General features: G+C 44.0%; 1 protein-coding gene across 2 annotated transcripts in view; it reads right to left on the bottom strand.

The window, feature by feature from the left end:
* Window positions 1-14,896, bottom strand: part of Fgd6 (FYVE, RhoGEF and PH domain containing 6) — a 115,511-nt gene that overhangs the window by 54,254 nt on the left and 46,361 nt on the right. For both annotated transcript variants that reach the window (XR_015624340.1, NM_001137645.1), the window contains 2 exon segments: window positions 2,051-2,118; window positions 1,920-1,950 (listed from right to left, as the gene is read on the bottom strand). Coding sequence is in view for 1 of the 2 variants with exons in the window: in NM_001137645.1 (NP_001131117.1) it covers window positions 1,920-1,950; window positions 2,051-2,118 (99 nt within the window). In the remaining variant the exon portion in view is untranslated.

The following is a 14,896-nucleotide window of genomic DNA, read 5'->3' as shown; positions in this document are numbered from 1 at the left end:
CTTGTATTAATTTGCTCCCAAAATTACATGGGAACCCACACATCAGGGTGTAAGACACTGAGGGTACCTGTCCCCAGTTAGCGTTGATTTAGTAAATAAAGTTGCCAGTGGCCAATGGCTGGCAAGGAGAGAGAGGCAGAGCTTTTAGATTTCCCAGACAAGGGAAGCCAGGGAAGAAGAACAATTGTCATGGCTAGGGAGGAATAAGACGCAGTCGTGAGAGCAGCAGAAGAGAGAATACCAGCCATGTGAGAGCTGGGAAGGAGTGGCCCCAGCCCCCACCCCAAATTGGGTCTAGGGTAGCAAAGATAGAATATAGATTTTAGTAAGTAGTAACTCAGGAGTATCAGGGGAGGCGTTAGCAATGTGGGTGTTTGGAGTGGCACAGACATTACACTGCTTAAGGCATCTTAAAACAGAAGGCTGTGTGTGTGCAAGAATCTAGAGCATTGGGGTGGTTAGTGAGGAAGTCACATAGCCACTGCTGGGAAGGTAGAGTGGATTAATCAACTACAGCAACACCTTCATGTCCAGCTAGCCTTGGTTCCAGCTTTCTAGGTTTATTGAGAGTCTATGTGCTGGATAGTTTTTGTTTTCAACTTGAGAGAATCTAGAGTCTCTTGTAGACTCTTTCAAGGTAACTTGAAAAAGAAACCTTAATTAAGGAACTGACAGACCAGCTGGCCTGTGGCAATGTCCATGAGGGACTGTCTTGACTGCTAATTGACTGAGGATAGCACAGCCCACTATGGGCAGCACCATCCCTACGCAGGTGGTGTGGGCTTATAAGACGACTGAGAATGAGCCGAACAATGAGCAAGTAAACGAAGTTCTTCCACGGGTCCTGCCTGGAGCTCCTGCTCTGACTTCCCTCAAGATTCCCTCAGATTTTAAACTGGAAGTGTAAGGCAAAGAAACTCTTTCCCTGCCGTGTCGCTTTTGATCCCAGTGTTTTATCACAACAGAATGAGACTAGAATACTCTATCAGATTGCTGTCTAGTCTGATGGCTCAAAATGGGACTCTAGAGGCTGAGGCATGAGGCACCTTTGAGTCAAAGATGGGATGAAGTTAGACTGTTTCAAAAGAGAAAGAGGGATAAAAACAAAGATGGTGAAATATGGTAAGAGAGTGAGAGAAGGAGAGGACTAGAGGGCTAGAAGGGGAAGAGAAACACAGAGACAGACAGACGATCTATTTTAAGGTGGACTTGAGCATATATAGTAGCACACATGTGTGGGATGTTTGGGATATTTTACCAAAATATAATCAAAACAAAGTAGCACTAAAAGCACTTTGACTGCCACTACACCCGAAATCTTGTGAAAACTTGCAAGGACAAAAAAATCACAGGAAGGAAAATGAGTATGTGGTCAGACACACATAGTTGTTTCCTAACAGGTCTGCTCAAGTTGATAACTGTAAAAAAAAAAAAAGGTAGCTATAAAAATGTCTGTCTCAAGTGTCTCTGTTTCTGTTAGGATTAGGGAGGAAATGTCCTAAAAGATGCACCATCATCATGAGTGCTGAGGATGCAGTTTGGTGGGGAAAAATGAAAAGAGGAAGAAGAAGAGGAAGGGAAGGAGCAGAAGCAACAGCAGCAGTCGTCACGGCTCATTATTGTAAAGAAAAGCATGGTGCTAAAGACATATTTTTAGAAAGCATCTAGGAATATTTGGGTGTAAATGGGATGGAGACATTTTGGAAAATGTCTATTTTATATACATATACATAATTTACACACATATATATTTAATTTATAAGTATGTGTTTCTTTTACAAATTTAAAATATTGCCAAGCGCTAGAGAGCACATGTGTATCGATCACTTGTTAGCTATGCAGAGAACATTTAGGGTAAGAAAAGAGCAGGACCAGGGATAATCTTAGAATTGAGAAAAATACCAACAACAGATACTTACAATATGCAGAAGTTTTAACACATCGACAAACCTGTAAAACAAACAAACAAAAAGGCATTGGTTTTTTGTTTTTTTTTTTAATAAGCCGACTGGGGAAGAGCAGTCTTCTGAACTGGTAACTTGATACCTACACTTTCTCCGAGCTCATGATCTCCTTGGCAATATGATGGACTTTGCTTTTCATCCCAGCATCTTCATCCTGAAGTTAGAGAATGCATTGAGAAAGCATGAAGTCACAAAGTATGGGATCAGCTATGAGCTCGCTAGACGCACTTTAACACTTATTAACACACAATTCACACTATACAGTACTGTCACTCTGCTTTCAGAGCCCCACTGGCGTGCCGCTCAGAGGAGGTGAAATGTAGGGGTGTTAGGCTGCATTTCTTCCTCAATGCTGGAGTGCTGGGCTGCGGACATGCCGCTCCAGGGAAGGCGAAACTCAGAGTGTTTCTCTGGGTGAAAACAGGACAGGCCTCCATTCCAGCCTGTGCACCCAGACACCTCGGGGATTGAGGATTGGAGTCTGCAGCCCAGGATGGGGCAGAATCTGGCTTGGCCACAAGTGAGTGCCAAAGGGACAGAGGTTGAAAGAGGGGCTTCTAGGAAAGACTCAGGCATGGCTCTGGATGACGAAGGCCTCACCTAGAGGCAGTCCTTGATGAAGGAGTTAGTCCTTGCTTGTCCAAACTGTTTTATTCATGGTGAATGAGGATGCATACGTCTTACTCAGGATGAATCAGAGATTAAATACCTATTACAGGAAGGGATGCCCAGGAAGAGACACTCATTGGCTAAATACTCAGGGCCTATCTAGATACCTCATTAGCATGGAGAGCTAGGTTTTTATGCTCCGTGACTGCTTGTCATGATCCTCTTATGGTCTGGAACTAGTTTGAACTCCTGCCATTCTCAACTATGAGATTCATCAGGGTTCTAAACTCACTATAACCTTACTAGCTCTGTCTGGTGGCATGGCCTACCATCCCACACAATACCTCAACAGCAAACATGGGGAGTTTGTAAGATGATGATGCAGAAGCAGCTAGAGAAATCAGGACTGGGACTGGGGGTGACACACGCCTTTAATCTTAGCACTCTAGACATAGCTAGATCTCTATGAGATTGAGGCCAGCCTGGGCTACATAGTGAGTTCCAGAACAGCCAGGGCTATGTAGTGAGATCCATGTCAATCAACCAACCAACCAACCAACCAATCAAATGAACAGCATCAAAGGTTCAAAATGGAAATATTAGTATACTACAAAGAAAACACTTATGAGTATCAAAAAGTCCAGTGAGGTTGTGATATACAACTAGTTCCAATACTCAGGAGACTCGAGGCAGGAAGATGGTGGGTTCTAGGCTAACTTTGACGGCACTGCAAGTCCAACTAAAATAAATAAGTAAGTAAATAAATAAATAAATGCACTTTAGATGCTGCATGAAGATGTGCTATGAAGAACTACTAATGGGTTGTGTACATCAGATCTCTCGAATTCTAAAAGCACAGTGTAATCAGAACTCTTCGTGACATTATATATCTGACATCATCTCAAGGACACCTTTTGATTATTTCTCAGTGTGAACATTAAACAAAAAACTGTACACATCTGGGAAAGAATGATGATTTAGACAGCGCTTCTGACATTTAGGTGAGCTCGTTGCTGGTTGCAGGGGACGGACAGACTTTCCCTTCCTAGTGTCTGGAAGATCTGAAAATGCAATCCCTTAGTGAAGAGGGAAAACCAGTAAAGAAGGAGCAAGCAATTAAGATATTTACTTAAGGTGGAAATTATAACTAGAACCAGGCTGGGGAATATAACTTCTCAGTACAAGTTTGCTCGGCATACAGGCCCTTAAGCCCACAGCGGACAGAGCACATGTGCGTGCGTGCGCGCGCGCGCGCGCACACACACACACACACACACACACACACACACACACTAAAAGCTGCTGTAGAAAACCATCAGACCCCATTTTGTAAGGATTTTTTTTTCATTCTTGTTTGCATTCTTTCTAGCACTGGCAGGAGCAGACAGTTAGTCTGTGCTCTTTCCAGAACTATTGGGCAAGGAAATGCATAAAAAGTCACCATGGCAATCCCCTAGTCATTCATTAACAGAACGCCATGGAGGCGGGGTGGGGGTGCGTGTTAAAGCAATGGCTCTCAGAAGTAGCCTTCTCTACCAGGAAATGGCATGCCATCCCAGCAGATCCGCTTAGCACATCACAGTAAAAGTATTTTCTTAGTTCTTCGTCTTATTTTTTAATTTTTTGGTGGTGTTGGGAATTGAAAAAAAAAAAAAAAAAGCTCTTTAGCACACTAGTCAGCCCAAGCCCTCTTTCTTAGCTCTTGGTTTTCACGAGGTTCCAGAATTTCCATGTCAAAACAAAGATATAAAATAAATGCGGTTTAAAAGTGAGTCGGCTCTCAGGGAGAAAACATTTCAGTGATATTTAAAACCCGTGACTGCTCGTGTTCTGTGCACATATTCCCACTTGGCTAAGCACAGGTGATGTCCAAGTGGGTCAGCTGGGTGAGAATCCTTTAAAGTTTCAGCTCAGGTTGCTTTGTTTCATTTTTGAGGCAGGGTCTTGCTGTAGCTGGAACTGGCCTTAACTCAGTCTTTCCATTGCAGCCTCCTGAGTTTGGGGATCATAGGTGCACTCATGCCTCACCCCAAGGTCCTTCAGAAGGTTTACATTCCCAATTCTGTTGTTTGCTGCAGGGCTGAGGACTGATTTAAGAGATGCTTCACAGGCTAGAAAAGAGCTCTGCTGGGGAGTTTACCTACTCAGCACCCCCAGAATCCGGACACGTATTAATTTATTTACTTACCTGTTCTAATGTGCATGTGTGAGCATGTCTGCACAGAGAACACCTAGGAGCCAGTGGAGGCCAGAGAATGGCATTGGATGCCCTGGGAGCTGAGTCAGGGACGGCTGTGAGCTGCCATGCGGGTGCTGGGAATTGACTGTTATCCTCCACGGGAACAGTAAGCGCTCTTAACCACCGAGCCACCTCTCTGGCCTCTGGGATTTTTTTTTCTTTGTTTTAATTGTAGTCATATCGGTGTTCACGTAAGTTAGAAATATGGGTGAGGTCTTTATTTTTAGGTTCATTTAAGATGGCTTTTGAGACCATTAGATCATAAATAGTAGTTGTGGTCATAGGGATGAATAAGTTCAAACGCAGGAGATATGCGTGCCAAGAGCAGAAGACTACCTGACAATAGGGATTTAAAGTTGATTATCTTCAGAGTTGGGGCAGAGGTTATGCTCGGTGCTGGCCTAGCATGCCTGAGGCTACACCTAAAAAGGGAGGGAACTGAAAAGAAAGGTCAGATTTCCAGTTATTAACCTAAAGGGTTTTGTATCATTCTATCACAGGGCTGGGAGATGTGCACTTAGTAAGGTGTTTTTCAGTGAGTAGTTTTTGTTATTCTGTTTTAAGCTCTGGAAGGACCACTTGACTAGCTCCACCCAGATTCCCTTGGATCCACAAGTAAAAAACAGCATGCATGCATGCGCGCGCGCATGCACACACACACACACACACACACACACACACACACACACACACACACACACACACACACCAGTTAATCTTAAAATGCCTGGGTACTCTTAGACCTTCCCTGCCACCCCAGGCATAATCGGACAGAATGGACATTGGCCTCTCCAACTAAAAACTCCCATGGCTGGTTGGCTACTCCTTCTCTTCCCCAGTTCTCCCAAGTCCCTCTGCATCAACTCTCTCTAGCGCAACTCTAAGTGTCCCTCCCCATCCTCAGTCATTGGTCACTGGTATCTTTATTGATCAATCAAGAACCAATTGGGGAACAGGATCTTACTATCAGAACCACCCCCTACAGTGCTTGCTATGAATTTACGCAGGCATGAGGATAATTTGGGGGTGGGGAGAGGCCATGTGTGGTACTGTGTGCCCACCACCCAAGCACACAGGGAGACAAGTATATCCCCAAGTTTGCTGGTGAACCTGTCTGGCTGTAATACTGAGCACCAAGGTTACGTGAATGATCATTCCCCTAAATTAGATGAAGAGCAACTGGGAAAGACACTGACATCTTGGGTCTCCATAAACAAATACACATATGTACACACACACACACACACACACACACATACACATAGACACACACACAGACACACACACACGCACACACACATGTGGATGAAATTTAAAAATACTGTACTAAATACTGCATTGTTTTCCAACTTCTGGCAGTAACTTTGACTTAGCTTCCCAACAGGTACTGCTAAACACATACCAAATATAATTAATTACTTTCCTATCAAGATTTGATGAAACAAAACATTCCATAATATTAATTTTCTTTCTCATTTTCCAGAACTAACCACTATTTTTTTTAAATAATAGATCATGCAGCTAAGGCTGGACTCACTTCATTGTACAGCGGAATCTGGCCTCAGCTTCCTGGTCCTCCCACCTTTAAGCCTCAGTGTTGGCATTAAGGGCGGGAGTGACAGCGACCACTAATCTTGAAGTTTCCTTGTGTTTGTTCCCTCCATGTTTTACTACAACAGAGTTTGCATGCAATACCAAGAGACCTTAACCCCTTCACGGACAGAGTCTGCACTGCCAAGAATATTCAGAGAAGGCTACAACTGGACTAGTCATGAAAAGAGTCTTTAAATGGCAAATGGTGATGGCTGATTTTGGCTGTCGAAACACTTGAGAAGAGAGAACCACAATTGAGAAACTGCCTCCAAGCCTGTGATAATTAATGTCTATGGAGCACTTCCTTGATTGCATGTAGGAGCTCTGAGGCCCACTGTGGGCGGTGCTGTCCTTGGACAGGCAATCCTGGGCTGTAGGAGAGTGATGGCTGAATGTGAGCATGGAAGTAAGACAGTAAGCAGCATCGCCTGTGGCCTCTGCTTCAGTTCCTGTCTCCTGGTGGGTTCCAACCTTGAATGTCAGAGCTTTGGCTTCTCAGGATGGACTGTATCCTGTGGGCCAACTAAACCCGTTCCTTTCCCGTGCTGCTTTTGCGCATGCTGTTTACCACAGCAACAGAAACCAAACCAAGATGAGAGATGACTTATCCACGGTACACACAAACGCAGTCTAACTAGCCTTGTGTGGTTTTGCCTTCTTTTCCTCAGCTCTCAAATTCTACTGCTAAAAGGACAACCACATGAGTCTGATTTCTGTCCTCATTAATATTCACTTTTTAAAAGTAGGTTCTTGAATGATTAAGATTAATGTGGGGGCTGGGGATTTAGCTCAGTGGTAGAGCGCTTACCTAGGAAGTGCAAGGCCCTGGGTTCGGTCCCCAGCTCCGAAAAAAAGAACCAAAAAAAAAAAAAGATTAATGTGTTCCCGTTGGGGTTGGTCTGGTACTGCTATGACTCAAATGCTAAATACTGTATCCCAATACCTGGTTGCCCCAATAGGAGTGAATTCTCCCTTACACAAGCTTCTGTGGTGCAAACCTTGCCCCCAGTGTTAACTGGTCAATAAAGGGCTAATGACTGTGATTGGGCAGTAGATAGAGGGGGGTGGCAGGAAGAGAGGAATAGGGGAGGAAAGCGGAGACGTGGAGAGGAGGAGGCAGCCAAGAGAGAAGCTGGACCGTGAGCATATGGCCAGGGGAAACAGCAAGGAACAAGGGACAGGTGGCTGGGATGTAAGTCAGAATAGCTCTGAAGTCTGCAGTCTTGGCTTACGGCTTGTAGACGAAATCCCTGGATTGTGTGTCTTATATACACTCCAGCTAGAATTTGTAATTCCATGTACAAGTTACACAAGTTTTGTTCACTTGGCTCCAACCACTCACCTTCTGCTACACTTTTTGAAACAGAAGTGATTGTACAGACCAGACATCAGTCACGAACTAGTGACTGGGACTGCACACGTGCTTACACACTTACACCCTGGGATAACGGATAGTCTAATACTATCACGCATCTCTCCATACAATCTGTAACTATAAGGTTAATGATGCTGAAGTTGGTATATATTTTTAAAATGAGAAACTCACTAGAAGACTAGGGATATCATTTGGTGGTGCCCAGACAGTTTGAGGCCCTGCATTTGGTCCCTAGTACTGCTTCCAGCCCCCCGACCCCCACCCCACATATACAAACCCGAAAGTCAAGAGGCTGTGGACTGGAGAGATGGCTCAATGGTAAAATGCACTTGCTGGGTAGGTATAGTGGCAAACATTTCTAATCCTGGCAGGTAGGTAGGGAGCAGAGTTAGACAGATCTCTGTGTTTGAGGCTAGCCTGGTCTTCATGGTGAACATAGTTACATAGAAAGACCCAATCTGAAGAAGAGAGGGGGAAAAAATAAAAGACACACTTGTTACTCTTTAGAGAATTGGGGAGCCGTCCCCGCCAGGGCAGGCCATGACCATCGGTAACACCAGCTCCAGGATATCCAGTGTCCTCGCTGCCTTCACAGATGGCACACACAGAAAATACGCATTTCTCTTAAGGAGTATACTTTGGCCTTTGCCTTTTGTCTCCTTTCTTCCTTTACTACTGTCCTGGCACTGGAGCCCTACTCTCTGCACAGAGCCTTGCTCGACCAGAGTCTGAATCACACAGAACCGTGTAGAGTAGGACCCTCCATAACTAGAATTCCTGGGCAGACAGCATGCTTCTACTACGGCGAATGACAAAATGCAGACTAGGAAACTTAACTATACATCATAACTCTAAAAATGGACTAGGATCCAGAATATCCATGCACACACCCCTCTGACGACTACAGAGCTCATCACTTGAAGAACACTTGTTGCTCTTGTAGAAGACACAGGTTCTGTTTCCCTCATCTACATAGTGACTCATAACCACCCATAACTCCATTGCCAAGAGATATGATGACCTCTTATGACCTCCGCAGGCACCAGACATGCACGTGGTATGCAGAAATATATATTTGCAAAACACTTGTACATGTAAAATAAAAATAAATATTTTTAAAAAAGCAACCCTGATAATGCAAACACCTCAATTAAAAATGAGAGCTGATATGAGCAGACATTTCACCAGTGCAGAGTCAACATGAAAAGAGCCAAAAGTCTAGGAAATGTTTTGACATGGTTATGTTAAAACTACAATGAGATACAACCTCACACCCATAAAATCGCTACAATGAAAAACATCAATCAAGTCAGGCATAGAGACACAAACCTGTACGGTAGGAGGATCAGGAAATGGAACCGGCCAGGCTACACAATGGAATACTGTCTCCAAGGGACCGAAATACAAAGAATCAAGTCCTGTCAGAACTCAGGAAGCTAAGGCAGGAGGATTGTAAACTCTAAGCCATCCTGGACTACCTAGTGAGACACTCACTGTCTTGAAATACAAACCTAAGTGGAGATACTGGGATTGGTATACATTGCAGGTAGGCATGGTAGCCCTAAAATGTTTAGATTGGGGGTTCTATAGTCTCCTAATATCATAGTGTATCATAGTATGTATATGTGTGTATATATATATATATATATATATATATATATATATATATATATATATATACTTGGCTTATGTTTTAAATTAAATCCCCCCCCGTGTGTGTGTGTGTGTGTGTGTGTGTGTGTGTGTGTGTAGGTCAGAGCTTGCAGGAGCTGGTTCTCTTCTTCTACCTGTGGGTCCCATGGATTAACTTCAGTCATGAAGTGTGGCAGCATGGTGGCAAGCACCTTGACCCACTGAGCCGTCTCACCACCCCACATCTCTTGTCCCTATTATCCTGAGCTTGAGGAAGGAGTCAGGAGTATCTTTATGTCATCCTTCTAAAATAGGAAGGCACTATGTGACCCTGCCGGCACTTGACGGCAAAGCTAGTATGCGAAATAGCTCCACTGCAGCCAGCCCCCTGCTCTGAAGCTGGGCTTGACATTACTGATCACGAGAAGCAGAAGTACATTACAGTTCATATTCCCAGGCAACCACTTCAAGGCTTTAAAATCATACATCTGGGATGGAGTGTGAGTGCTTGTAGAAGGGATTAAAAAAACTGCCCAAGAAAGGGAGGGAAACTACAAGCGAGGTACAATGAGACACGTGTGTATGTGTGTGTGTGTGTGTGTGTGTGTATGTATTTGTGTGTATGTGTGTGTATGTGTGTGTATGTATGTGTATGTGTGTGTATGTGTGTGTATTTGTGTGTACGTATGTGTATGTGTGTATGTGTGTATGTGTGTGTATGTGTGTGTATTTGTGTGTATGTGTGTGTATTTGTGTGTATGTATGTGTATGTGTGTGTATGTGTGTGTATGTATGTGTGTATATGTGTGTGTATTTATGTGTATGTGTGTGTATGTGTGTGTATGTATGTGTATGTGTGTGTATGTGTATGTGTGTATGTGTGTGTATTTGTGTGTATGTATGTGTATGTGTGTGTATGTGTGTATGTATGTGTGTATATGTGTGTGTATTTATGTGTATGTGTGTGTATGTGTGTATGTATGTGTATGTGTGTGTATGTGTATGTGTGTATGTGTGTGTATTTGTGTGTATGTATGTGTATGTGTGTGTATGTGTGTATGTGTGTGTATGTGTGTGTATGTATGTATGTATGTATGTGTATGTATGTATGTGTGTATGTGTATGTGTGTATGTGTGTGTATTTGTGTGTATGTATGTGTATGTGTGTGTATGTGTGTGTGTGATTATTTTGCATAACTAGGAAAAGATGAAATAGAAATAACCCCCATCTTCACAAAGCGACAGAGGAACTAAAAGCACATAATATCACACCTTGAACGTGCTGAGCATCTCAGGGAACCACACTAAAGCGGACTGGGGGATCAGAAAGGCTTCACCGAGGAAATGCATTTGGTGACCTTCAGACACTGTTAGCATTTGTTCCATATTTGCTCCCCGGTGCAGGGCTCCAGCAACAATTCCTTGAGGCAGGATGCTCTGATGGGCTGACCACAGGAGCACAGAGCCAAGCACAGCCACCTCAGGCTTTTTAAGGCTCTGTCCCTGGCTCCCAGCATAGAGAGGGCTCTTTATGAGATCACTGAAGAAAGGTCACCCAAAATAAGTGCAATTGTTTTATATTTCCTCCCTAAAATTTCCCTTAACCAGCAAAGGCTCACTCTGAAAACAAGACGAGATCTCTACCTACTGAGCTAAATCTAACCCTCTCCCTTTTTCTGAGCACCAACATCCAAGAGAGACTTGGACACAAGTCACAGCGACAGCAAAGTTCACAGTGTGTCTTCTATGATCTGGACACCCTTATTTATGTTCTATAGCTTCGTGTGGCTCCCGTACACACGTAGTAAGTGGGCCTGCTTTTCCCCTAGTGGGTGTGCCCATTCAGTTGATTTCGGCTAACTCAACAGGGACCTGTGAAGGAAGCGGGACTTCCTTAAACTTATGCACCTGCCCATGTGTTTGTGCCAGAAATCTGAATTCCTCTTTCTTGTCCTCGGTGCCACCTTCTGAGTCAAGAAGCCTGTTCATTTATCCTTCTCAACCGTTCCTCACACTTAAGTGCCCCTTTCCTTGATGTGTGGGATTTCCGTCACTTGACAAAATACCCAAGATAAGCGGGGAAGAGGTCTCCTTGGGCTCGTGGTTTCAGGGGTTTGTAATTCCAAGTAAGCTCTGCACCTCTCTGTCTCATTCTATATACCCTCCCTCTGTTTTGGACTCCCTGCTGCTCAAGACCATCGTTCCTTCCACGGATTCCAGATCATTCTTTAAGACAAGTTACCCTCAAAGGAAAAGGTTACTCTCTTGTTCACGGACTATTTATAAGACACTCAGCAGACTGTTACTATCTGTGAAATCTCCCAATTTAGTCTATCTACTTTTGTATCCTTCTAAATATAAGCATAGTACCAAATCCACTGTTCATGAACTAGCAAATTCATGAACAAACGGCTATGGAGAGGTGGCTGCTACATCCTCAGATCCTAAGCCTGGAACACATTGTTTGATGTGCTACATGGAACATTAAAACACAAACTCAAAACCTGTGGCACATATATAATACAGTATAGTAGATTGAACTTAAATAAGAGAATCTAATCTGGGAGTCCACGCGGTCATCTATTCTGTCTTTTTCTATGCTTTATTTTATCTTGATTTTTTAGATTATTTTTGTGCATATGAATATTTTGCCAATATGCATGTGTTTGTAGTGTATGTGTGTCTACTGCCTTTAGAGGTACGAGAGGCAACTGGGGTTACAGAGTGTTGTGAGCCACCAAGTAAGAGCTAGAAACTGAATCTGGTCCTCTGGGAGAACCGAAGTTGCCCTTCACCCCCGAGCCATCTCTGCAGCCTCTTTTCTAACTTTTTGAGCCAGGGTCTCACTGTATAGCCACCGTTGACCTGGAACTCACTATATAAGTCAAAATGACGTCGAGCTCACAGATTACTGCTTGCTTCCGCCTTTCGAGTGCTGGGATTAAGGGCATTGGCCACTATACTCCACATAAGGTCGATTTTAACATTGTGTGTGTTTGTGTGTGGCTGTGTGCACACGAGCACAGATGCTTACAGAGGCCAACACTTCAGTTTTGAGCAGCCTGATATGAGTTCTAGGTACCTGCTAGGAACCAAACTCTAGTCTTCTACAAGAGAAGCAGTACTGGGTCCTAACTACCTCGCCGTTTCTGCAAAGACAAGGAAGATTGAAAGTTCTGTATTTGCCCCATCTTGCAAGAGCAGCCAATGATTTTAACCCAGTACAGCAATGGCGGGAACATTCCCTGTAAGACCTCGAGTTTGCTGCTTCAAACTTCTCAGCTATTGAAACTGTATCGCGTTTCAAAGCAGAGCACCTGTTAAAGAACATCCTCCCAAAGTCCTCCCTGTGAAACGACAGCCGCAGACAAATCACACTGTCAAGAAGTCACACAAATTCCAAAGCAGAACCTTTGACCAGAAATCCAGTGACATGCTCTGTCTGATCTTGTGATAACAGACCATTTTTGCACATTCTTAGCTATGTTCTCTTCATTTCATATTTGCTCAGTACCAGTGGCATCCAGTGACATTTTCCTAGTGTGTCCAATACCACTGTTAAGAGGCCTCCTCTATCACACTCAAGAGTTCTACATACAGGAGATTAATGTTAACAGCAAGACTTGCCCATTGCACAGCTCTTTAACGCCTTTATGTCAAGGATAAGATGATATCATGGTGACACCTAAAGGACAATGTCCTTTTCAGTTTCCACCCTTCTCATCACAAGGGATTAAGCATGAGCTGTTTTCAAAAGATGTAAAAAGGAAGAGAGAAACTAGTGTCTATCTAGAGAAGTTGCAGAATGCTTAATCACAAAGAAACAAAATGAATACACTTCCTTTTTTATTAATTAACTTCCTCTTAGGTTAAGTCTCACTAGTTGCCTTGGCTGGCTTGGAACTTACTGTGTAGAGTAAAATGATCTCAGAATTGCAGGAAAGTTCCTGTCCCTACCTTCCAAATGCTACTCATGACCATGGGTATGGCCATGCCTGACATATTCTTTAAAACAAACATGTATTAAAAACTGAAAGAACAAGAAAATAAAGTCTAAAGAATTTCCAGAGAGCTAGAGGGATGGCTCAGATGGCAAAGTGCTGCCACACAAGTATGAGGACCTGAGTTCAGATCCCCAGGGCAGTATAAAAGATTGACAAAACAGCAAACACTGACCTTGTTGCTGTGCTAAGCTCCAGATTGAGGAAGAGCTCCTACCGGACAAAACAAGGCAGAGAGCAACAGAGGAAGCCCTCTGACACTGACCCATGGCCTCTGTATGAGCATCTATGTACAGACACCTGCTTAATAACACACACACACACACACACACACACACACACACACACACACACACACACATGAATCTCCAAAGGGGATTAGCAAAGATTCTCGTTTACTGTTACTTATTACAGTTCTACAAACATGTTCTATGGGCATCATTTGGCTTCTGTGAACAATGTACCAATTTGTTAACAGAAAAACATTGTAATTAAAAATTCCTAATTGGGGGTTTTCAAGCAGGATTCATAGACATTCTAAAAGCCCTGTGCTTCCTAGGAATCAAAGACAGTACAAATGGTAGATCACCCCATGGGAAGCTTCTGCTACTGTGTGGAGATTGTTGGGTGCTGATGCTGCTTTTCAGGCAGGTTCTCACTTGATGGCCTGGCTGGCCTAGAACTCACTAGGCAGACCATACCGGTCTCTAACTCGTAGAGCTCTACCTGCCCCTGCCTCTGCCTCTCTGCCTCTCTGCTTCTCTCTGCCTCTCTCTGCCTCTCTCTGCCTCCCTCTGCTCCTGCCTCCGGCCTCCTGCCTCCTGAGTGCTAGGGTTAAAGGCAGACACCACCGCCACACTCTACTCTTTAAAGAATTCAGTGGTTCTTAGTAGATTCAGGACTGTCCAGCCATCATCACAATCTAAATTCACAGTACTTCCCTATCTTCCAAAACACTGTGTGCTCGTTCCTAGTCACTCTCCATTCCTTCCTACGGCCAAATACCATTCCACTGTGCGGATTAATCACACTTAGCCTTTTCCGTTTTCAGGTAATGATCATTTAGTCTCTCGTTTCGGTCACTATTAAAATAGTGCAGTGCTAGAACGTCGCTGCTGCTCAGGCCACAATATGCACAGCGTCCATTCCCCTTCCAGACACTGACACACATCCTCCTGTGACTCTCTAGCTAACAGGCTTTCAGGTGCCACCACATCTCACCTGGGGGCGGGCGGGGCAGTTTAAACCAAAGGATATTGGAGACCACACATCCTGTTCCCCATCCCCTTCCTGACCTCCTGACTGCAGGCTTGTGCTGTGAAGCATCCCTACTCTCAGAAAGCTCACTTTTGCCAGGCGCACCCTACTTTCCTCTATTCAGATTCCCCACCAAGCCAATGGTCTCTGATGCTGGGGTATAAATGCTCCTCAGAGCCTCACCGTCCTGTTCTCTGTCTGTATCAATAATTCTTCTACTCCACTT

This window comes from Rattus norvegicus, chromosome 7, assembly GCF_021556685.1.
Source record: "Rattus norvegicus strain SHRSP/BbbUtx chromosome 7, alternate assembly SHRSP_T2T, whole genome shotgun sequence".
Taxonomy (NCBI): Eukaryota; Metazoa; Chordata; class Mammalia; order Rodentia; family Muridae; genus Rattus; species Rattus norvegicus.
Note: the sequence above shows the minus strand (reverse complement) of the source record. Positions and strands in the feature narration are given on the sequence as shown.